Source organism: Pomacea canaliculata, linkage group LG10, assembly GCF_003073045.1.
Source record: "Pomacea canaliculata isolate SZHN2017 linkage group LG10, ASM307304v1, whole genome shotgun sequence".
Taxonomy (NCBI): domain Eukaryota; kingdom Metazoa; phylum Mollusca; class Gastropoda; order Architaenioglossa; family Ampullariidae; genus Pomacea; species Pomacea canaliculata.
In genome coordinates this window covers 17,544,480-17,570,956 of record NC_037599.1, presented here as the reverse complement: position 1 = coordinate 17,570,956, position 26,477 = coordinate 17,544,480, and the positions used below count along the sequence as shown (strand labels likewise).

The window sequence follows — 26,477 nt, the reverse complement described above, 5'->3', positions numbered from 1 at the left end:
CTTACTTCATTACTGCTGTGGATGCCCAGGTTATTGCCGGAGCCGCTGTGCACATCTGTAGATGGTTTGTTAAGAGGCTAAAGCGCGGGGCGCCCTCAGCACCAGGAGGGGGGTAGGTGGGGTGTGGGGTGGTGGGAGGCGAGAGGGAGGGGAGAGGGAGGAGGGCGCCCCTGTGTCATCGAGCTAATCGCGGGGACTGTGTTCGCCAGCCTGTGGTTAAGTGCAGGACAGGGGTTCAAACACAATCCGCTATTGCAACTGGCTGCAGCGCAAACAAATTAATGCAAACGCATCGCAGTGCAGTACTCGCGTACTTCTGTCATACGCAAGCTCTGCAGCAACATGTCACATGTCAAACAAGCTGCTCTTTCTCGCTTTTTATTCTCTTTTCCTTTCTTTTATTTGTTTTTTTCTTTCTTTCATTTTTTCCGTTCTTTCTTTCAGTTTTTTTTTCTTTTTTTTACTTCCTCTTTCTTGCCCTCGTTTTTTTTTTCCACCTTTCTTCCTGTTCCTTTACTTTCTTGCTTTATTCGTTCTTTTATGTGTTTCTCTTATAACTCAATTGTTCACTGGTTTAATTTTAATATTTTTATTTGGCTATTATCCCAGACGAGCATTTGTAGTTATAAACAATAAGACTTCAGAAATCATACAATAACAATCCTATATATATATATATTACATGCTACTACAATTGTAATTATAGCAATTAAACAAGGCAGTCAGACCATACTAAAAACACAAAGGAGTATTCAGTTAAAGAGTATCAGGTGGAGCGTGAAGTCAATGTATGTAGTAAATTGTTGAAACAATTAGGGAAAACTGGAAAGGCCTCGACAATTATGATGGGTAACAGCCATGTATGAGCGAAATAAGGTAAAGACAGGTCAAGACTAAGGTCGTCGAAGGGTGAGGAGTGAGAGACCCACATTTCTCCGGGCCAGCTTTTTGGGAAGGGTGGCTCCCATCTCTGCTCCCTCGCTGCCTTACCTCCCCTATTCTCAGGTACTCATTCCAGACAGCTGAGTCAACTGGGGGAGATTACTGCGCCACACGGGTATCGAACCTCATGTTTGGACGCTAGTGCTTTAACCCCTCTGCTACCGTTTCCCCTGGCTGCATACTAACAAGTCTTGCCATCTGGACCGCGTCTGCATACTCGCGAACTGAAAACAAATCATAGAACACTTTCGTTCCCAGTCCCTGTCTGCTACACTTTTGAACAGATGTTGCCATGGCTACAAGATTATGTACTGAGAGTGTTCGAAAGAAGAATGTGATATATTAATATAGATAAATATATGTTTTCAGGCAAAATGTAAACAATAAGACATTTCTAATATTTGTAATCCGACAGAATTTTCAAAATCCAAAGCTCTTTAACGTACTGGATTCTTTTCTTACATCATTCATAATTGTGGCGATTAAGAAATCTTTTAAGTTAAAAATAAACTTTGTTCTGAATACTTGTAGTTGTCTAAGAAGACTCCGTATATCCAGCAAAAAAGGTGAGTAGAAAAAAATCACCTGTTAGGACTGTTAGCAGTCTTCTTTGGGTCAACTAGCTTCATTACGACCTCCCTTCACCTTGCAATTACCTCCTGCTTCAGCCAAGTATCTGCAGACACATTTGCTATGTTTCCGGCGTTTCTTGCTAACCTAGCCATGTAGTCTGATTGCAGAAGTTACCATATCCTTCTGTTGTCCTCCAGAATAATATCTCACCCTCCCGCTTTGACTCCTTTTGAAGGCAGCCAATCAGATCGCAGCTTAGAGACGTTAGGAAAGAGAAGCACAACGATAAAGTGAGTTGTGTGTACTCTTCAAGCAAAGTGGCCAAGTAGGGAATTTTTTCTTTTCTCTCTTCTCTTTTTTTTAAATACCAATGGGTGATGAGTGAGAAAGGTCTTTAAGCCATGCTCCATCATATTTATTTGAATTGTTTGACGACGTTCATGGCTGTTACGGGCTGTCGCCAAGGTGAGGGCTGTCTGTGACACGTAACCCTTTCCGGGCTAAAGCAGCCTCTACAGCTCGCGGTTGTCATCGACAGATGCTGGCCCTCACCTCTGAGAAAATATGGTTTCCGATGGCGCCAAAGTCTCTATAACTGCTCGAAGAAGTGCCTTAAAAATACTTGCCTTAGGTGATAAATTGCGACAGGATTTCAGCTATGTTTTGTTAATACTACATCATGATGCCATAGTTTTGTTGTCTCTACATCCAACGAACCCCAGTTAGAAGTTTAATAATCTTTGCTATGTTTAGTCTACACAATTCAACTTTCTAAGTCTGGAGCAGAAAAATTCACCATTACTGTGTCAAATACTGTCCTTTAAACGCAAAAATCTCACTGGTTACAGAGAAAGGTCGAAGAAAAATGGATTCAGTTCTGGAACCGATGTATGAGTCATGACCAAGCAGACGGAAATCCACGGAGCAAGAAGCAATAAGCACATTTCTCATCGGGAGTGTAGTTGATGTCCTCTACTCGTAGAGATCCAAACTCTAAACATCCAGCGGACATAAAACAATTTAAACAATATTTCAACAACACTTCATATTTCACAGCATCACAAATGTATGTCCACCGTTATGCAACAGCTTAAGAACGTGTTCCAAGCTTTACCTTTTGTTGTCTTTAGTGACATTTATTGTAATTTTTTTTAATCTTCTGAGCTATTCCCCAATTGCCACTACAATAAGTCTTTTATGATGAATCTATAGATATTATCTTAGAAGCGGTCAACAAAACTTGAGCGCAATTTCAATTAAGTTAATCTTTTTTATTGACCTACACCCAGGTTTAAAGCAACTTTGATTTGTTAACTGTCACCTCAAAAAATGACTTTCTGCTTTTTTTCATAAAAGATACATATTCTAGTGGATTTATATGCCACTAGTGACTAGTAGTAGTGATGGTGCTGGTGGTGGTAGTAGTAGTACATTATTTCAACAAATTGTTTTCAATAATGCTTCCAAAAACTAATTTTTTAATGCCGTACTCAGACTCAAACCTTTTTCTGAAATAATTTTAAACACTCTATTATTGTCGAGTTGTCAACAGTTTCTTCTATCTGTTTTAGTAATCCTGCGTAGAACACAAGGACTGATTTCTCCTAGTCAGAGCAAAAACAGTCTTTTGTCGTATTTTTATCGGCTAGCATCGTTTAATGAACGAATAATTAACCCTCTCAAATCATGTCGAACAGTGTTTTTTTTTTTAATTAGTTAAAAGTCGCTGATATGTATCATCGAAACGACCTGTAAATGAAACACAGGATTTGCTGTGAAAACTGTTTGGCTATGATGTGCATCGCCACAAATGTCCGAGCTGTTTCGACAAGAAACAAAAGACAAATCAACATTACGGAGAGGTTGGTGGAGGGGAACTCGCCCTGTCATCGTTACCCAGACGTCAGCTGAAGAGCAACTCGCCCCCGTCGGAAGGGTCTCGGTGGCCAGTTTTTCCCAGCGTGCAAACACCGGGCCCTTTGTCCTTCATCAATCATAGCGAAAACCGAACGATGCAGCTCGTTCACGCGCGCTGGAAACATGGCTCCGTGATGGAGTCTCCAAACGCATCTTGCGTTGCCCCGGCCTGTGCAGCCCGCTGAAATTTCAGCCGCGTGTATCAACACCGGAGGTAATTGTTCCCTTTTTGTCAACGTCTCGCGCCGACAAACAGAGCCCGCGCCCCGCGTTTGCTTTCTTCATTGAATTTTTCGCGTGATCCCGGCGAGTATTGGTCTACCGCCCGAAAACAGTCGTGGCAAATGGACGCAAACATGCAGCACCTCCGTGGCCAACGGCGCGGCCAGTCGCATGACATGCTGCAGCAGACCCGCCTGCAGCTTACAGCAGCGGCACCAGCTTCCTTGGGGCTTCTTGCCTCTCAGTCCCGGACATGCACTGTCGTCTGCCCTTCCACGAGATTTTTATTTCAAATAAAAACCGTTTCTGATCGGTGGAGGACCAGAAAGAAACATGGCGAGTAAGAAAGCTACCCTTGTAACCATCTTCGTTGATCTTTGTCGTCGTCTGGTTCAGTCTTGGCACGGAAGATTTCCCAGACTGTAGTTGTTCACTGAGTTTGAATCCAGTGGCTGGGGTTAAGCCTCGGTCTGCGGGTGCGCATGATGTTTGCTTCAGCAGCAGCAGAAGTGTCGATGAACCCGCATTCTAACGACAAGAGCCAACACTCACTTCAATTTATTTATTTTTTGATTAAGTTCCTGGGTGTGTGAGGATTATCTAGACATATTTCACATGTGTGGAACAAAAACTAAGCCGATGACAGAAAGTTTACTTGTGAGTCTCTCCAAAAAAAAAGTGGATTAATGGGAATCAGTTACTCATCGCAAAGCACTTCTTTCCTTCCGAGAAGAAGAACAAGCATGACTGTGGAAGCAAGAAACTTCTTTTTGCTGCATGGCGAGAAGACTGACTTTCTCCTTTAAAGAATACGTTAAGAACACTCATTAAGTTCAGAGATGTAATACTTGTAATACAGATTAAGAAAAATTTAAATCACAACATTCTTAATCTTGACCTGCATAAAGATTACCACATCGTTCAAATTTGGGAATTTTTTTAAAATTAAAGAAATGAAACCAAGTCAATGAAAACAATGTTGCACTCATGTTAACTTCCTACGTCGCTGCTACCACCTGTCCGTGTGTACACTTTCTCAGACATGCGGTCGTCGCGGGGTCCACTACCAACTCCGTCTGGCTGAGGGCTCGACGACTTGACCTCCACCTCTCGAGGAGATGGACTGAGGGTAAAAGTCCAAAGTTAGTCGGGTGGAGGGCGTGCACCTGGCGGAACGAGTCGCCTGAAACCCCTGTTGGAGGGTCAGGGGGACACGCACACACAGAGGAAGGCTTTTCTGTTGGCCCTGTCGGAGGCTCGTCAGACGTACAGCAGATGGAGCAGCTCTCGTCTCGTGGCGCCCGGCCGGCCGTCGCTCTTGTTTTCGAGTCATCTTCCGGTTATTGTCGTAGGAAAGATGACACCATACATCCCCATCCTCCCATCCTCCACACACACACACTCAGCTCCCGATTTGTAAAGCCACGCATGCGCACTGCCAGTGAGGTGGAGGAAGAGACGTGAATTAGCGGACAGCGCGTGCGCATTAGTGGGTGTCACCATGGCAGTTAACGTTTGGAGGGTTAATTGGACATTTGGATTTTCGGATACCTTTTTGAATGGAGTCATGTTTTGTTGCCTGTCGCTTCGATCGTGCCTTCTGACAACTTAGCGACGTTAAACGAACAAGCTATTCTCCCTCTCTCTCTCTCGTTACTTATTCGTGTTACTCCCTTTCCTTGAATTTCTAGGAGTTTGTCACAATTTACAAAGAAATATTTTACTGAGGTTTACAATTACAGGCTGGCCAATGAAGCTTTCCATTCTATAAGGTCTGACACCATTTAACACTCTTCTCCACTTTAAACCATTCCACAGCCTACCCTCTTCTCCTCCTTCAATCACTCCACAGCCTACCCTCTTCTCCTCCTTCAATCACTCCACACCCTACCCTCTTCTCCTTCAATCACTCCACACCCTACCCTCTTCTCCACCTTCAATCACTCCACACGTTCTGGACGTTTTCCTTCCCTGACCCCATTCCGCAGCTCAACTGTTTGCAAACTATTCTTCTGTTTGCAGGTCTGCTAACTCTTCAAGTGTCCTGTAATTATGTCATTTTGTCTAACAGTAAACATTTTGCGCCTGTTCGCGCATTGTTGTGTATCATTAGACGTCATGTTGATTAATCATAACAACTCCTTGTTGTCCCCGCCCTGCCTGCCTCCGCTGCTCTTGCTCAGGACCATTACACTGTTATCAAATTAACGCCCCACCATGCAGCTGGTCGGAAAGGTTTTGACAAATATTCGCTTCAACACGCAATCGAAACACACTATCCATCAATTAATGCCAAACAGAGTTTTAATTTTTCATCATGTTTACTCGCGCGATCGCTCCAAATGGACTGGAAGTTGGGATCCGAATTTCATCCGCGAAAACGGACACATTTGTCAATCTTTAATAAAGCTGGATTTAAAAACACGGGCATGACCTTTCAACTATCTGGGTCGGGTTGCATTAGCGTTCCTATCTCATTTCTGCTCAGAAAACCGCCATTAAATTTCAGGTGATCAACACATTTATTTACGTGGGGAAAGGTTTTACAAATGCTTGTTCATGTCGGCGCTACAGTGCTGACAGGAACACACACAGAAACCAGTTTTTTTAAGTGAATTTCTGTCATTGAACCCAATGTTAAATGGCGAAAACTACAACTGATGCTCGTGAGAACTAGTTTGACTTCCTCCATCTTTATTCGTGTATTCTTACGCACTGGCATGAGCACAGGTAAAGCTTTCTGAATCCTCCTGTACGGTAAAAAGTTACGGGCAAAATGTTCCTCCTCCATGACTGTTCGGCAACAGTGCAGGCGAACGACTGCGCATTCCATCAAGAGTAGCCATGACAACAGCACGACCTTGGAGTCCCAGAATGTAGGTGTCACCCTGACAGCACCTGAGAAAACATCTTGGGAGCTGACATGAGCTGGAACCGCTGCCAGCTTTTCCGTGTTTCATTATAACAAGCTGCCAGACAATATAGAAATACAGAGGTAAAGGCAAAGAGTCCCACAGCTTAGTGTCCGCAAGGGCATGGAATGTAAGTGGTTCACCGTGTCAAATATGCGTTCATATTAGCCCCAGAGTAGAAATAACTTTACTCCCATGTGCAAAATACCATTTTTAATAATAATAATAATAATAATAATAATAATAATAATAATAATAATAGTAATATTCAGATTTATACAGCCTGTCTCCATTCCTGATATATATATATAGAGTAGAGTCACTGTACTTAACAAATACAGTACAAATGTTTTAGCCATTACATCTTTGTAATGGGGGTGTATAACTAATGCTCATTCAATTCTGGGCAATACTGCAGTATGGTCAGCATAGTACAGGATGGTCAGAATCTGCAGAATGGTTCTCCGTACATGCACGATGGTCAGTGTAATGTAGGAGGGTCAATACAGTTCACGCAAGACAACAGGTAAACGGGCAAGAAGCAAGACGGTTTCACACCACTCCTTCTCCACTTGTGTAACCCAAGAGGATACAAAGTGGTCTTCGTGCCCACCAAGGATGGGGAGGGGGAGTCAGCGCCATATGTTTGCGTCTTGTACGACTCGAAACTATCTATAACCAGCGACCTTTGGCTTTCCCCATAATCCTTCACCCCTGAACTTTAGCTTCAACTAGGAAGAGCCAGGATCCCAGACCAGCAAAGGTCTTGACGGGTGAGCATCGATCGGTTCTCTCCCTTTCTCTCTTAGTTTTAAACTGTACAAGTGGAGGTCATTCTAGAATTGTTTTAACGACATTTTGTCCAAGTCCTCGACACCGTTTTTCTTTAATTTTTTTAACGCGAACTATGGCGGGCGGCATTATAATCTGCAATGTGGTCGACGCAAAGGTTCTACCGAAAAAAAAAAGAAATACAATAGAATAATTTTAAAAGCGTGTTTACTAATGCCCTTTGCCTGCCGTCTTGACACGTACAGCGTTTATTGGCGCACATGCCCGCAACATGGGGCATCGCCACACTCCGCCATCGGACCACCGCCATGCTGTGACGTCACGCCGCGCTGCCAGTCCATATGGAAACATACAGAAAACACAAGTTTCATGTCGAAGCCTCAATGTGTGGTCCTCGCAACAAGCACCCCACCACCCACCCCTCTACTTTCCTCGCGCACAAAGAGAGCTCTTGTGCAGGCCACCCCTCCCCGATCCCTTCCCTCTCGAGGCTTGCCTCCAGGGCCGGAATTCATGAAGGAAATGTTGATACAGTATCCATAAATTCCGCCAGGGGGACTACGCCATCTTCGTCCCATCTGTAACAATATGGTTCAGAAAAGAGCACAATGCGACCTCACCGATGGTGCCTATTGTCAGCTGCTCTGCTGGGGGATGAATATGATTTCAAACACAATGTCATGAGGAAGGGAGGGCACTCTTCTGGAATCCGGGAGGAAGCCCTGGGTGGCAGCGAGAGAAAGTGCGAGAGGCATTGGATTGGAAGAGAGAGTGAGAGTGGCACAAAATCGATTCCAACACAATACCAGAAAATAGATATGTCTTAACAAGACAGTTAATCGTGGACATCTTAAAGGTCTTTTCCTTTTCCGTTCTCGAGATACACATCATCATATGCAGGTCAAGGTGTCTAAGCAGACGTCAGAATTGTACATGGACAATTGTCAAGGCTTCTGCCCATAGGAAAACGAGGATTTTGGGGGAAATAGTAACTTGTACTGAGCTCAAGACAGTGGATTTTAAGACCTTTGTACTGTGTTAGACTTTTGAAGCATTGCACACTGAAGAACATATGTCAAGACTTATTGCAGCTTTTAAAGTGTCATCTTGAAATACTAGTCTTTAAAAATACCAAGCTTCGAGAAACAATATTGTTTTCGAAAAAATTCTAGAAAATTTATATTTCAAAGAAAGGACTATAAAGAAAACGACATTGATATCGATTTTATTGATCATTACGGATAACATGAGATGGAACATTCGTACACATACATGAATAGACATCTACACACATCATCATCATCTTCTTCTTCTTCGTCTTCTTCGTCGTCGTCGTCATCATCACTGATGGTTAAGCTTAGACTTATGCTCATTAACCTCAGTATGTAAGTGTGCTCATCATGGACGAACACTATTTTATGTGAATAAAAATTGAATTATAATTAATGAAAATAGAGGCTAAACAACACATTAAATCAGCAAAACGTCCGTGATATCTGGCAATAAAACATATATATATATACATGAATAGATATATTTTAATAATTACTCGCCCTACCAATCCCTACCTTGACCTAAGGAGCAACATAATCGTACAGAAATAATCCCGGTTTCCACTCAAGCTTAACCCGTGTCCAGAAAATAATAACACGACGGAGGATTAAAGGGACACCCTGCACTTTCTGACTGTCTTCAAATGCGTGAACTTTTTTTTTTCGTGGACGGATACAAATAATTTTACCTGAGGCAGTGATTTTGGAGGCGGGGCGGTACTATAATGGCAGTGTTTCCCTAATCTCCCCAGGATACCTTTCACGTGAACCGTTCAATGTTTAACATCGTCGAGGAAGAATGTTTTCGCGAAAACAGAGCTTGGCAGATAAGCCAGCTGCCAGTAAGAGCCCGCCATTTGTAAATATTGTACGTCACGTACATCTCGCCTTCCGGTTCCCAGCTTCACGTGCGAAAAGCCATTGGAAGTAGCGTTCCTGTTGTTAGAAACGATAAATCTACTTTTCTCTCGCAATTTTTACTCCCCACCTCTCCGCCGCCCTGGACTGGAAGCGGAAGTGGAAGAGTTACACGTCCTTTCCAACACAGAGGGCGCTCACTGCTCGAGTCTTCCTGCCACAGCCTCTGGGCTTCTCGCGTTGCTCCCTCGCAGTGTGGCGCCTAGCTCGCGCTCAACAATGTACGCTTGTCAAAAATCTTTTATTCCTGTTTATAAACATTTATATCAAGATGCTCAGGATGTAACAGGTACCCGCCCTTCTCATACTGTTATTTATTCTACATCCTCTTTGCTCTTTCCTTCCTTCTTTTCTCGCTCGAACTTGTGTTTTCTCACACCCTTCCCCTCCTCTCTGCTTCACACACATCTTTCCTCCCGTCCTTATCTGTCTCTGTCTCACTCTGTCTCTGTGTTTCACTCTTTGCCTCTCTCACTATCTGTCTCTCGATGTCTTCTTCTTCTCTCACTGCCCCTCTATCTCTATTTGTTTCTCTCTGTGTCTCTGTGTCCTACTCTGTCTTTCACTGTCTCCTTTAATTCTCACTTTCGACCCTCGTAACTAAAACTTTGTCTTATTCTGTCACTCACTGGGCCTCACTCTCCTCTCTCTCACTTTCTCTGTGTCGTCAGTCCTCAGTCTGTCTTCACGTAGTGTATCTGTCACGTTTCTGCTCTACGGCTCCCTTCACGTCACGTAGCATTTCACGTAGCCTCCTGTATCCAGGCTCGTGCTGAGCTGCCTGTGAAACATCTTACGTGGTCACCATATGTCGATCTGCAATGTGATGGCACAAATAGGGAGGGGGAGAGGGAGCTGGGAGGGTGAAGAGGAAGAAACGATCAGAAACGGAGTGGCGAACAGCAAGCAAACCGTTCGGGTGGCCGTGGTCTGCAAACTGTTGAACACGGCAGCAAAGGGGTGGGTGGGCTGGGTGGCAAGGGATGGAGAGGAAAAGAAGGATGAAGAGATCTGGGAAAGCTAGAGGGAAAAAACTCCGGTGCAGCGTCTGCTCGCCTGTTCCGCCTGTAGTCACATCTGATGTAAATAGACTCGTACTCGCAACACAGCAGGCCCCACTCTTTGGCCGAAATTGCTTATATTAGCTGCGTCTCGGAATCAAAACAGCTATATCTATTCACTAACTGTGGCCGATGGCAAATTGTTTACACAAATCTCTGGCCTGCCTTTGGGCTGCATTCCCCCGCGCAGTCGGACAAGTATTTCCAAATAAATGCCTGGTCCGCACAGACCATTAGGGATCGCATCCTGGAACCGAGCTACAGCAGTGGAGAACATGGCGGGCAGGAAGGGGAGAGTGGAGGGGGACGGAGGAATCGGCCCAGTGCTAGTGCCAGAGTCACGAGTCGGAGACCGGTTGCTTTGTGCGCATGCCCACAGGGCTTTTACCCATCAGCCACCACATGCACGCGCAAGGTCAGTGCACGGGGTCCCTCACCTGCACTCGGATGCCGAGATCTGCTTTGTTCTTTCCGGCATTGCGCCTTTTAGTCTCAGGTGTTTAAGAAGGGAGGTAACTTGCCGCACTTCCTCCATATTAACCTCCTCCCTTCTATCCTCGGGAGACGCGATACCCGTTTGTGTCGAGGATGCTGCAAGTTTCTGGTCAGCAACTGCCTAACAGACTGTGCACCTGGGTTGCCAAGGACGCAAAGTGCCTAGCAACGACTGTGGGTGTTCACACAGTGTAAATGACTCACCTATAAATGAAGTATGAGAAATATGTGTAGTAACATGCCTGCCTGTCTCCGATACTCTGGACACATTCCGTAGTACCACACCGCTACTTAGTGACAAGAGGTTACCCTGTCATTTCCGCTAAGACAATAAGTCGAGTTTGTTTTAGTCCCTTTGAATCATAACAAGGAACTTGTCTTCAAGTTATAAAAAATGAGAGAACTAGAGTATCACACTTTCGTTGATTTTATTTCTGGTTTGTTAAGCGGACAGAGATGGTCATGGCAAGACGAGATTTGGACGAGATTTTGATATGTAATGCGCTCAGATAAATTTTCTTTGCGCACACACACAAAACATAGTTGTCAATAGTTGTGATTATAGTCAGTTGACTAGTCAGCCGGCTAATCTATCTCCGCAGATTTATGACACTCTCCATCCTTATTGTTTGTTTCCTGATTCCTCATTGTCTCTTCTATGTTTGTCTTTTATTATTTGTCTGCATATTTGTTTCTCCTTCCGTCCTGCTTATTTTGTCCATGTCTCCTACATTCATTCTCCCTTGTGAGCGTGATTGTGCGCTACTTAAATCGCTCAGTTAAAAGTAGTAAGTTTCCTTCCTTCATCTATGTCTCCTTTACAATCTTCTCCATATTATCTTTATCTCTTATCTAAAAAAACAGAGAACATGATAAAAGATAGTAAAGTGTAAGCATTGGGAAAGCCTTTAGTAATTTCAAAGATCGTAGACATTCCCATATCTATTGCTGAAGTCAAATAAAGAAGGAAGAAGAAAGAGGACTCGGGTATCTTCTGCTCGATGTGTGTACTTCGACCACACAATACCTCAGGGTCGATAACAACTCCCTTCCTCGCTCGGACCATAATTATGAACTAGATATACATCCAAGCCCTATAGGTTTTCTTTACAGCTGCTCAGTACCTACAACAAGGTATGTGTAGCCAATGATTGGATCATACGCAAGACAAGACTTTTAGAATATCAGCCAAACTTCTTGGTCTGAACCGACAATGATAATACCCAACTATGCCTCCGGTCCATAATTAACTCCGAATTTAACTTATCTCTTCCTCGTGATGACGGTCCCTGGAGGCGAGACGCTGCGCCAGGCAATGTGTGGTGGAAGGAGAGTGGGAGGTACAACCAGTAATGCACGTGGAACGCGTTTGCACGTGCGCAGACATTTGATGCTGTATTACTCAAATTCTCCGCATGTATATTCAGCATGGTTTAATATCGCCATACACACGGGCGCGGTCTTTCACAGCACTTTCTGCTGGCTGAGGCTGGAGAGAAAAACACAAAGGCACACCATCCTTTGAGCGAACGGATGTTGCTTCTAAATGCGTCGGAATCTCATAAAGGGGCATGATAGATAGAAAGAACATAGAAAGAATAAAAATAAATAAAAAATAGAAGGAGGAATGATGATGGTGATGAACAAGAAAGCTCCACTACGCGCCAATGACAGGAATTCGGGTGCTTCCATCACAAACTCTTGGAGAAAATATATTTTAAAAATGCATATCCCAGAAATGTGTAAGCACTACGCATTTGTGGCCCAGAGGTTTTATAATTGTTAAATACCAAACACTTAACAATCATGTTTAGTCCTAAATTCGAGAATCGCAATGTTTTCAGCATCAGACCTAAATAAACCAGTCAACTTTACCGTGTTTCTTGTGTTGTTCTGCCCATCATGCGTCAGTCGAATGTTCAGCACACAGACTTCACAGAAGATCATATAAGTCTATGGTTTAGTGTGCACGTACCATTACATCTGTAACAGTTCTGTTTAAGCTTCCCTAAGCCATGTCTGTTTGTCATGTTAAACTGCACCACTACAGGTTTAACATATGAGCTCCCTTTGCCTGCCCTGTCGTTCAAGAGCCTCACTCTGTAGGTCACTTTTATTTACACATTTACTTAAAGAATAATCTTTCGTGTCTGAGCTGGAAATCGTGGATGTGCATCTTATCTTATGTGATATGTACACGAGATATAGAGCTCATTTATAATTCGTCAGTGGAAGAAAAGAAGAGACAAAATATTTTCACAGAAGCAAATTACGCTTTGTGCTGTTCATGCCCTCTTGCATCTAAATCTTGCTATAGTGCTTGTGTGTGTGTGAGAGAGAGAGAGAGAGTTAGGAATGGTTATACGGTCCAGTAGGTCCTCCCTTAAACATAAGCAATTTTTACCCAGTATGAGAACCTCTCTGCACGTCTACGATACGAGCGACTCGATATTCAACCAATCAAAATTAAGCACAGTCGGATTGCTAAGTGCGGGATGACTCTGTTAGGACATGGCGGACAGGACAGCGAAAGTTTAGTCGCTGAATTCTTTGTTGCACATTGTTTCTCTTCAGACAACAATACAAGGATTAACACTTTATTATTATCGTATACAGGATGCAAAAGGTTACGAGCAACCTCTTTTAATAAATTAGACCCTGCACGTGTTGCAATATGCCCCCAAAGGCTGCAGCGAAACCCGCACCTAAGGGTCCTGTGAAGCCAGCGGCAAAACCGCCAGCAAAAGTTGCTTCGGGGACAAAAGTTGGAGGAGCAGCAACCACTGGAGGTTGTAATTATATAGTTTATTATATTTTGTGTTTTTTTATTCTAAGGTTATGTATAAGTCCGAACTGATGGCTGAATATTTAGAAATATGTTCGAGGTATCTATATATATTAGATACAGCGTAGCCAACTAATGTGCTAAAAAATAATTAATATGATTATAACATCTCTTGTTGAAAATTATTGTTTTGCAGATATTGTATTCAGTAGATAGCAGTTTAAACAGACATGTCACAAAATATGGTCAAATGCGTTATAAATAAAATATGGAAAAATCAAAATCATGAACATTTCTAACAGTATATATATATATGTAACTTAAACATAGATTTTAAATTGTGATTTTGTTCTTGTTTTTTATATTCAAAGAAATTATATAACATGTTGTTTGCATGTTTGACAAATACATTGCATGTTTGTTTGAACAAATTAAGCTTTATTAGACATGGACACATTGGGTGTAAAATGTTGCTAAATTATATAAGCAATAGAAACAGAGCTAGAAACGCAGTAACTGGATGCTTTTCACTTTTGACACATTACTACATATATAAAGAATATTCAGCACCTGAACTTTTAACATTTTAGGTTTGTGTATAAATAGGGGGAAATCAAAATTTTCTTTATCTGCCAAGATTTCCATGACATGCAGGCAAATATTAAGAGTATAGAGAAATCATGGCACAGGACCCAAGAAGACGGTGGCACCAGAAGGAAAGAATAAAAAAGATGTCAGCATTGAACCACCCAAGGAGAGAGTGTGGACGGCAGAGGACTATGCAGCCTGCAAGATACAAACTAAGTATCGTGGATATATAGCCGCAAAAGCACTAAAGAAAAAGCAGCAGGAGAAGAGGGAATATGAAGAACTCATGGATAAACTTGAAAAAGAGGTATTTTACTGAAAATAACTACTTTAGAATTGTGTCAGGAAAAAAAAAAAACCCTACTAGTACTTAAACATTAAACATTAATTGTTTTCCCTGAAAACCTTGCATGATTCTACTTATGCTCCTTCCTTGATCTTTATATGTTTCTCTTTTATCTGACTTTTCATGTGAATAAAATTATTTTTTTGCATATGAAAGGCTTTCTTACATTTAGTAAGAATGGAACAAGAGGAAGCACAGAGGAGACAGCAAAAAGAAGATGAGGAACGTAAGCAGAAAGCAGAGGAAAGAAAGCGAATAACCCGCATGCTTGAAGCTGCATTTGATGGCGATGTGGATGGCATGAAACAGATTTTAAAAGAGGTAAATGAGTAGTCTCCACATTTTCAACTGCATATAATGCTATATTAAAAGTGTCTAGAAAATACACAGCCTTTGGGTTTAATCATTTTTTTAAAGGTGGTTGGAGCACTACAACTTAAGAAAATTACTGTTTCATTTCGATAATTTTGTGCAGTGTTAATGATATCAGAAACCCCTCTTTCACACCACCATCTTTTAGAAAGTAAACATGTAAATAAATAATGTAATACAGCCTTAATGTTTTAACCTTTTATTTTGTCTAACAATTGACCTCTTACGAGTATGGAAAATTGCACAGAAAAGCTTTTCACTCTCACTTTTATTGTATTCTTTTTGTGTGTGTGAGCACATGCATGCTCATATATATATGTGTGTGATTCTGTCCATGCTGAGGTTGTGGAGGTAGACAACAAGAATAATATTGGCAATGATGTAATTGGAAAAGCATTGCGCACTCGTCATTTGATGAGCATCATTGAATGTGAAGATGCCAATGGCAACACACCGCTATCTGAAGCAGCAAGTGAGTCGGTAATTTTAAATTTTCATTTTTTATAGTTGGATTTGTGATCAGCTACTTAAGCCGCAGTGAAGACAATTTTAAGAACCAAGAATCTTTCATTTATATCAATGTCTACCAATTTTCTCAATCTTTCATGCTTTCTCACAGTCAGTGTTAAAACGCAAACAAGCTCTCTCTCTCACACTCACACAAAGACATGAACAAAGGTTATATGACAGAAGAAGAGGCATACAATAACATGAAGATCTGTCTTACAGCTGCAGGACATGTAGAGAGCATCAAATTTTTACTAGAAAACGGAGCTGATCCGAACACCAAGGGGCAATTTCAACGAACTCCGTTATATCGTGCTGCATTTGCTGGTCACATGGAGGCAGTTGAAGTAAGAAATTATCATGATCATCAGTTATTTAACCCTGCTCACTACAGAGAAATCAATTCTTGCCATTTTTCTCTGGTTACTTGTGGATCTGCTCAGTATCAGGCCAATGGAGGTTGTCTTCTGATCTCATTTTATCCGTGTTTTCCTCTGCTTTTCTATTATCGTAGCACACCATAGAGGTAGCAGGGTATTAAAAAAAAGTTTGTTTTTTTAGCTGCTTTAGATGAAAGAGCATGCATTTTAAAACAGATATTGAGATATGCTTTGATCATTCTCTTTTGATAGTTTTGTAATAACTCCCTATATTTAATAAAATCATCAACTGGCTTGGAATTTAGCGTGGCTTTGTCTTCTATTAAATGGTCAAGTGTTTTTTAACGATAATGACTGGTTGCAGGGAAGCAGAGAGCCAGTTTTCTTTCCTTTCCCTATGTAGCAAAATCACATGATATGCACTGCTCTCTGTCGTGCTTTGTTTCTGCAGGATGGCCTTTGCAAGTCCTGATAATCTTAAACAATAACCATAAAAGTATAAAAATTAAAACAAAAATATCATTCCAGCTACCCTGCTTACACTGTTTTACCTCTCTAATCCCCCTCTGTGTGTATGTTTACCATCCCGTAGCTTGTATGCTTTTATTTAAGTGTTTTAATTGTATGTTTAACTGTTAGTTTATTTATAATCCTGTGAGTACATTACATTGAGCTAGTCTACACATTCAGAAACTATATTTTATAAATTCTGTTTTTGTGTCTACACCTTCCCCTCAAACGTAATATTTCTATGCACACCTTGTCATTTGTGTCAATCATCAATTGCAGTGTCTTTTGCAAAATGGGGCAGATCCTCGCTTGTTTGCTGCAGATGGTCAAACACCAGAGCATGTAAGAGAAAAGTGTGCAATAGAGAAGCAAAATATGTAAGAGAGAAGCATGTGAAGCAGTTTTTCTATCAAAGTAAACAATAGATACACATATACAGCCTATGCTGCTTATCAAAAGATACTGCTGGATAAAGAAAATTAAATAAAAATATAATTTATCCTACGTTTTCAGTTATTTTTATGATGACAGACATGACAAATCTATATAAATATAAGGGTAGAGATATTAACAGAGACAGTAGAGGTTGATAATTTTAGACCAGCAAAATGTTTGAATGTAAACATGTGCTTTATGTATTATGCTCATAAATAGTTCACGTGCACACAAACACACGCACAAATTCAAACCAAAATTTTATTATCAGAATTAATATGAAAAACATTTCTGTTGTATTTTTTTATGTATATCTCAGTTTGAAATTATATAGCAATGGTAAAGATCTGCAAGAAAGATTGAAGCCCTCTAAAGACTGCTTTACATTTTTTTTTTTAAGAAACAAGAATGGTACCTAGTTGAACCCAATAGCAGGTTTATAGGTTAAAAACTAATTTCAACAACAAATTTTCTGCCACTTGTGACAGGTTGCTTCAGTAGAGGCTATAGCTCAACTTTTGTCAGAATGGAACATTTCTCAAACAGAGGTATTGCTTAGGAAACTAGAACAAGCCAAGGAGAGAAGGGCTGAGGAGGAGAAAAAAGAACAGGAAGCAGAGACATTGAAGTATGTGATACAAGATGATACAATACCATATGATATTTTTAATGATTCAGGCTTTTGGCCCAATTTCATAGGGGATACAACATGATAATATATAATGTATGATGCATGTGACACAAGATATATGACAGTGTGTTTGATAATAAGAATAATTTCTTTGGTTTTTGGAATGCTATCTGGCCCACATCAAATACTGCTGGTTACGTGCATATTAACATTGGGTATCTCTACATAAGTATCATTTCTTTTGTATAAAGCATGTACACCATAATAAAACAGGATTTTAACACTCTACACACATAACCTAATGTGGTGTACATAGTCATGGAGATCTCATTTTCAACCATTCTGTTTAAATGTAAGGCACAGCTTTAATAGCTACACTACACTTTAGGCTCTTATATGGTAGGGAAATCTATGGCAGAAAAATTGGAATATGTGTGTGTGTTTGTATTAGTGTGCACGCATAGGTGCATAGGTGTATAAAGTGTCACAGTTTTTGTCTCACTTTACCAGCAAGAAAAGATAGACATAACTGCAATTGATTTCAGTCCTGACAGTTTTATCATCTCCACAACAGGCTTGAAAACCAGGTTGAGCAGGCAGAGAAAGAGTTTGAAACAGCGCAAAAGAAGGTTAGTTACATCAGTTTTTTTTACTATTTTTCCATATTTTTGTTTGTTTTACATGTTTGAGTTTAACTCAACCAATCCAAGTTGTATTTCCCATAAGACATTCATTTCTTTATTCTAGCAGTCTTCACATGATAAAGGGCATATAACAGTATTGTAGAGGAAGAAATTGAAGACACATTGGTTACGTTATAATGTGATTACAAAATCAATTTATGAAAGAAAATGAAGATTATGTGAAGCGGATATTAAATATTGTGATGCAGCTGAACAAGGCCTACCAGGAGCTGGAGCGTCGCATTACTGAGCATGACAATGCTGTGGCTTCAGGATTTGAGCGCACAGATATCACACTTCAGGTTTGTGTGTAGACATTATTGAGAACAGAAAAATTTAAAAAAAAATAATTTTATACAGAATAATTGTATAATTTTATCGAGAATGTTGTTTATCATATCTTGCTTGTGCCACACATTGCCTGTTGACAGTTGTTCTGAATTATGCCAGCCATCTTCATTTCAGTTTTTTAAGAAAGGTATATCTATCTCACAGGAGTCAGGGATGACCAGGATAAGGAATAAATTTTGATATTTAAGGATAGAACTTACATAATTTATTAAAATCTTAATGTAGTTTGAGCAGATGAAACATTTAAATGGCTCTTTCTCCATGTTAATGAAGCTGATATCGTGAAGCTCGTAGAAGATGCCCACAGCGAAAGAATACTATATCAACCAAGCCCAGCACATACACTAGACCCCCCTTTTCTAAGAAAACTGCTAAATTCTGATTGGCTGCTGCCACATGACACTGATGTAAACAAAATACCCTCGATCCTTCAACAAAGTTATTTAAAGTGTCTCTGATGTTCGGCTCTATATAGTAGTCACATATATATATATCTAAGCATACTTTGTTAGCTCTTTAGCTATATATCTTTAAAGCTAAGAAGCAAATAATATTGAAATACTTTTATTAAAAGAAAAAAACTTTAAAATGATGATCATTTTTATATAGTTCATCCCACCATTATTTGCGGACACCTTACTTAAATTTTATATGGAAGCATTTATTGGTCATCCAAAATTGATTGCTCTGAATAAATTTTAACAGATTTAGTGAATGGCCTACAGTCAAGCTGCCATTGCCAATTAAAACAGCAGTATTTTTATGCTAGTGTATGTGTTTGCATATTTATAAGCTTGCAGTTTATAACAAATTTCACCACCCACTGCCATTTTTTAAATCCATAACAAGAAAAATCCTGTTAAATCTTTGCCAAATGGCTGCAGGTAATTCATGATGCTGAAGCAGACTTGGAACTTACCAAAATTGAAACAGAGAAGCTGCGGGACAAACTTGCACAGATGAGACTTAGGCTGAGGGAAAACCAGACTGGGAAGGGTATGTCAGCTGGCCACCATTTTAACAATTATGTGCTGCCAAATAAAAAATTCAGCAAATATTTGTTCTACTTTCACTTTTAGTATTTACCGTTTCTTCAGATTGATGCTTAAACCAATTTTGACATGATTCTTAGCCACATACTGTGAAGCCCAGATCACAAACATTTAGGCTGCATGTTGCATTCATCAACTGCAATGGTGATTATCCTTGTGTATAATAACAGGCTAGGTGTTATCATTGTATATTAAGCGACATGAACTGGAAGTGCTTTGTGGAAGTAAAATCATTTGAGGTGTTTGAGTTTTAAGGTTTTGATTCATCAACTTATAATTTGTCAAAGCACATCCACGAGATCTCTGCTTCCCTAAAAGAGCATTTTTTTTTTTTTTTTTTTAGGCCCTTTCATCCCTCCTGGGGCATAGGCCATCGACTACAGTCTTAACTGTTGTCGATGTTTCGGTAGCAAGGATTTGTTTTACGGGGTGGGGTGCTGGCCCACGCCCAACCCTCCTCCTTTTTCAGCCGGGCTTGGACCGTCCTTGGCGGAGGGCGGCCAGCCCTGTAAACAGGTGCCACTTGCAGAGAAAGAACAGTGTGCCCGAGACGAGAAATGAACTCAGGGCAGCCAACCTTCACTGTATTGGTGACAGGCGCTAACAGCGCTAACCGTTGCGCCACCGGGCCGCTTCTAAAAGAGCATAGAGAAAGACTTTCTTGATAGCTTTTGTTCCCCCAGGATTGGGATTTGTTCTCTGAAGATTAAGAAATTTCAGTATCTTAAACATTTAAGGTTTTGTTATGGTAAAACATTCAGTTTATGTGTTGAAAACTAATTGTTCACTTCTATGGTCCAAATCATTATGAAGTAATGATTTAAAAAGTGACTTCTTATCAGTGATAACTTTCAACTTAAACTTTTCAAAATTTAACAGAAACAGATCTGAATGATGAGCTGCCAGGGATCAAGGTTATGGTGAAAGAACTGGATGATGTGCTTTTTAGGGACATTGGCAACAAAATTAAAGATTCAGGAAAGTGAGTCATGTGTATATCTACACTCCAACCTCACACTATGTGTACCAAACTACACATACACAATTCAGCTCCATCGTTGTGTACATAATTACACTCACATTATCTCTTTCTCTCATCAACTTTAGTGTCTTCCATGCGTGCACACACAAACACTGCATGTAGACAAACAAACACACAAAGTGCACATACACAGCATATAACAAGTAAAATTTTGAAAATGACTGTGAAAAAAATTAAGTTAAAGAATTGAACATTGCCACTTGACGAGACTAATATTTAGCTGCAGCTTAAAAGGCAAGAAATAGTTTTCAAATGAATCAGTTGCAAAAATATTTTATGATGTCAGGTGGCCCCTTATTATCGACACATCTGGACAAGCCACCACTTTTCTGCGCTATCGTGACACCAACTACATCAACACCATAAGGCCTACTGACATGGAGGAGGGCCGGTTACGACTAGCTATCGTGGGTGCACTGCGGTTTGGTAAGCCGCTGGTTCTTGACATGCTGGAGGTTAACATGTTTCAAACCATTTGTGACCGCTTTGACCAGATCATGCCAGGCCTGATGAAGAGCATAATGGATAGATCTATATTGAAAAATGAGAAGTAAGTATAACAATAAAAACTAATAATAATAGAATTTATAAATGCATTTCATCATGTAGATATGACATTAATGGACTGTTCTCAAAAAGGTTTACAATGCAGAATGCAATTAAAACACAAGTGTGACAGCATACAAGCAACACAGTAGGGAACAAATGCCTGGAAAAAGATGTTGCAATGAAGTGAGTTACAAAAGGTATTTCTGAAAGAGACTGGTTTTGAGCCCAAGATTGAAGCTTCCAACCTAGATACAGATTGAAAGGTTCATAGAATTCAAAACATTGGAGGTCAGAGGAGGAGAAAAAGCATCTGCCAAAGTATGCTCAAATGTAAGAAATTTTAAATGAATAAAGGAAGAGGGAATAAAATAATAATAATAATAATGATTTGTATAGTGCTTTAATTCCAAATGGTTTGCTCAGAACACTTTACACGAATAATATACAGACTGAATCATCAACAACCATGCACCCATGTTCACATATAGCAGACATGGTCACTTCTACAACATACACTCACTCATACACAAATTACAGACAATGTCATGGTAAGTGAGTTGTAGAAAAAAAAAACATGCAAGTTTTGTATTGCAGAATGAAAAGTATGTTACAGAACGAGTGATGAAAGTTATATATAGAAGTGATGAATTCATCACCAAAAACATTTGTGATTGCTTCAGACTTTACACAGCAACAACACAATTTTATTAGGTGGACAATTTGTGATAATTTGAGTAAAAAGCAAGTACAATAAGTCACACAGGTTATAGCCATGTGTTTTATTACTTTCATATGGATCTTGTATTTTGTGCTGTGCTCCATTGGTGTGTGCATGCATTCATGCATGTATGTGTTGGAGGAGGGGAAATGCATGTGTTTAATTCCATGATGTAAAATTGCAGATCATTTTTCCTTTTATATTTCTCCAATATGTCTTTTTTCCAGGTACATGGGTCTTGTTAAAAAAGAAGATGGCCCAGAGTATGAGAGAACAAAGTTCAATGATCTCCGGCTGGAAAATTTTAAACTGTTTATCGTCTCCAAAAATCCTTTTCCACCAGAAAACCTCATCGAAAGTATGTATGTAATTAGAGTTTGTCTTCCAGGATAACAGTAATCGACAGAGTGAACAATTTAAGTCAGGAAGTATAAAGCAATGCATGGTAGGAAGATATACTTCTGTGTCTCAAACTATTGCCTTATATGCATGGTGTGTTTATTGCAATTTAAAGGAAATGTGTGTATCAACAGTGTACATGTACATCTGATTAGAGTATATGCTGCACTGACACCACTTACATTAGCCATGTTACAGGGATCAGATTAACAACAAAGTATTACAGGTTTGAAGAATTAAAATGTGTGTATGATATGCACAAATGTACAGTTGCTGGACTTGAACATATGCAGTATTGTCATTTTATAAATGAGGTGGCTATTGCAGGATGAATAAGGTAGGTTGAGAATGAATGAAAGTCAACTTTTCCAAGAGAATGGAAAAAAAATGACATGGGCAGGAAATACTTTTTTTAACTTGGTATTCATCAAAAAGTTCTCTGCTATTTAAGAAACAGTACTGTGACAATGACTTGCCTTTATTTCATGCATGTTTCTGTCAGGCATATTTTATGCAGTACTGCTACAGTATATATATACCAAAGCTGTCTTACTACATTGTTTATAAATACAAAATTAAAAGTGTTAAATTGTGAAATGTGTATTGTTGGTATGGGATTAAGGATGCGGTGATGGTTTCCTGCACTTTCTGTAAATTTAATATCCTATATATAGAATAGGACATGCATGTCTGTGGGTATATGATGGAACATGTGGGTAGAAGAGGTCACGTGTGGGTATATGAGGGTACGTGTGACTGTTCGTGTAATATTCATCGGTGTACTCTCTGCTTTCTGCAAAGACCCAATCTTTAAAAGAACACTTATTACAAAATGCCGTTCACACATTTTCTGGAAAGTATTATGAGTAAAAGTTAATAGTCATTATAATTGTAAATTAGTTAATATCTATTCAATAGAAATGAGACAGTATAAATTATAATGACACTTCAAAAATTTGATGCTGTCTTTGATTATTCTAAGTAATATTTAATCTGTTAATCTAAAATCCTTTTTACCTCTATATTAGAGAGTTTCTAAAGAATTTATGGTCAGGTCTAAAATAACCTAAAATGTAAGCAGCTAAAAAAATTGTGCTGCTACTCAGTGGATGCTCAATATGATATGTGCAAAGTGTTGATTAAACAAGCATAGAAAATGAGATAAAAGCACATTTGCACTCAAGCAAATATGACATTTATATAGGTTTTTCAATTAAATGTTTTATATCATGCACACACGCATTCACAACACACACAGTATCCATGAATAAGCACACGTTTTCTCGCATCCAACCATGAGTTTAAGAATTTTAATCTACCATAAATGTGTAACATTACTTGACATAAAACAGAGACTCATCAAAGACTACTCCTGAAAACTGTGAAGTTTCAAGTTATATCTTTCATCTGCAAACCAAGTTTTCAAAGCCTTTCATGTCTATATGCAATATAAAAAGCAGTCTTCATTATTAAATATTTGGTTTTGTCAAGTGATACCAGTTCTTGTGATATTATTGGCAGCTGTTCTAAACAAAAGCATAGTATTCACTGGTTTTAAGTTAAAGGTGAACATCTGCCTGTATGAGCAAACAGTACAGCGCACTATTAATTGCAAGTGTTCTGTTTTTGCTATTTCTGATGACTTGTGACTATAAGGCATGTCGTGCATTGTTTGAAATGTCTCTCAACAAAATTCACTTGATTAGGAAATGTTTTGCCATATCAGGATTTAGGTAGTCATTATTAATTATGCATTGTTATGAAATATACACTTTGATCTAAAAGGAAAGAAGAGAGAAACTGAGGCTGAAGACAACAAAACAAGAATGAGTGCAAAATTTCATTGTCTTGTATGTGGCATTAACAATAATCTTTCTGCTATGCTGTTATAAATTTATTTATAGCTCAAGGTACAAATATAAAATACATCCAAATAATATTTATTTCATGCAAATACATTTTTGTGAACTGCTGGCCACATACATCAATGAACATACAATCCTGTAGGCTGCTTACTAACAACAGTAGAAGTGACAAAGTGACAAGAACAGGTTTCAGTCACAGTCACACAGAGTTTAAATATTTTGCTTTCTCCCATCAGATACAGTAAAATACTGGCACACATTAAAATATTTCATAAAAAGCAGATTATACATACATTCCTGTTACACAGGATATAGCTTTTGAGCAGTAAGCAAGTAACTACAATATAATGTTAAAATATCAATTGTTACTTAAGTAGACTGAATGTTGGTATTATATATTTTCTGCTTGTATTTTATGCTGATCGGTTCAGTTAAACCTGCAGCTTCTGACTGCCTTGGTTTGCGTCATCTGTACATTCCACTAGTTTCATTTTGTTGTCTCTGGTATTTTGGCAGTAAACATTGCAGTTGTGTCAATGAAACTCCTCAATACAATTTTGAGTTTAATCTTGAATGATTGTTAAATTAAAAATACCCAAACATTTCCTGTCATAAATATTTACCTAGAGACATATGAGTAAAAAATGTTCTATTGTGGTCTTTACTGGGATTGTTTCTCAGAATTTCATGGGTGGATACTGGCAAGGATGTGCATTGCATGATTTGATTTGACTTTTAGTACAGTTCATGGATTATATGTTCAGGTATTAAACGTTTAGTACAGTTTAGGTATTGAATAAGGAAGACAAGAGATAAAGCTTTCACAAAGTTACACTCAAAAGTATTATTCAAATTATAATAGTTCTTTTTCATTTTAGAGTCTAAATGCCATCCCATGTACTTTCATGTTTATTAAAGTGGTGCTACAGTTCTATAAAGACACACTACCGATTTTCTGTTTTTGGTGCCCATTGGAAATATCTGATGAATACTGACAAAGACAATCTGCAGATACTTTTAGGGGTTCTTGAGAGTGGATTTACACACAGCTATTTCTTTTCCTCTTTCATACCTATTTATCCACCATTTTGCAGATCATCTTTGTCATCAAGTCTAATGGCAGTGAATAACACTTCCTTGGTCTAACTTTTCTCCAGTACTAAGCTGAAAAAAACTATGGCAGTGCATTTGAAATGGAAAAACTCCTTGGCCCTTTTCCTTGGAGGGACTTGTCTTGAACATGTGGAAGAATAATTTCCTCAAAATTTCAGGCCTCGTTTGCAGGAAGCTGGCCCCACACCAACTAGTGCAGTGTTCGAGAAATGCGGCAGCCCCCATGGTGAAGGGCAAATGCTGTATTGTACAATAGCCGGCTATCCAAATTTTCATGCTATCGTGACAATGGTCCAATCAGGGCTTTCTGTATACAAGGCCAGATTTGCATACATTTCCTGCCATATAACCTAATACCCAGCAAGCAAGTGTTTAACTTCTTCTGAGTTATCACAACCATATATATATAAAGTTCTGTTATTATTGTCTTTGTTCATAGTTCTAGTAGCTTCTTAAAAACAAAGACCTAATCTATTTTCAGCATTTCATTGTGTTAGGACATCATGTAGTTTGATTTCAGGTACAAAATTCAAAGAAGGTCTAGTTACAATTGTTAAAAAATTAAAATGTTTACATAACTACTTTTTTTCACACAAAAAATTACATTAGATTCTAAAGGCCTGTACTTTTTACATTTTATTTAAACAAGTCATTTAAAAAAGCATGATGGAGAACATGAAGCCACAAAGCAGATAGATGGTGGCAGGCAATGTTTTGTCTGCAAAGCAGTAGTCTACAGCAGTCAAACCAAAATCACAAAGAGCACATTATTGCTCATAGGGTAGGGGATGAGGGAAATATAGTTACATTACTTCAGTCGAATGTCACTTTGATGATGGACTGATGACACTCATAATCACCAAAATGACTCTTGACTTGTGTTATGGTAAATGATGTGTAAGGATTGTCTCCACTTATTTAGGTATGATGATCTAACTAAAAACTGCTTACATACTTTTTAATAATTACAGCAAACTTTGTCTGACATATATGATATAGCACCGATAGTCTGGGAAAAATCAGGGGGATGGAGCATCTTTTGACAAGGATTACCTTTTCCAGCCATAACACAGCACATGCTATGACTCTTGCCAAACACATGTTTGTTTATTAATTATTTAAGAGGAGGATTGTACTTTTTCAGCAAATCCATGCTTCTGGTGGCATGCCTATTTCTGCTGGCTTTCTAACCATTTCGGTATACCTTAATTAGAATAGATCTTTTGGTCACAAAGCACCAAAGCACCTAATCTTTTAGTTACAATGT

The 26,477-nt window shown here is 39.3% G+C and overlaps 1 protein-coding gene across 1 annotated transcript; it reads left to right on the top strand.

Moving 5' to 3' along the window:
- The first annotated feature begins 13,393 nt into the window (after positions 1 to 13,393).
- On the top strand, positions 13,394 to 22,620 carry LOC112573714 (putative IQ motif and ankyrin repeat domain-containing protein). Its single transcript, XM_025254294.1, has 13 exons — positions 13,394 to 13,673; positions 14,359 to 14,564; positions 14,760 to 14,924; positions 15,318 to 15,447; positions 15,705 to 15,829; positions 16,652 to 16,714; positions 17,296 to 17,435; positions 18,013 to 18,067; positions 18,331 to 18,423; positions 19,357 to 19,468; positions 20,404 to 20,506; positions 20,853 to 21,116; positions 22,061 to 22,620. The coding sequence occupies exons 1-13, from the start codon at positions 13,559 to 13,561 to the stop codon at positions 22,224 to 22,226; spliced, it is 1,737 nt and encodes a 578-aa protein (XP_025110079.1). The 5' UTR covers positions 13,394 to 13,558; the 3' UTR covers positions 22,227 to 22,620.
- The last annotated feature ends 3,857 nt before the right edge of the window (positions 22,621 to 26,477 follow it).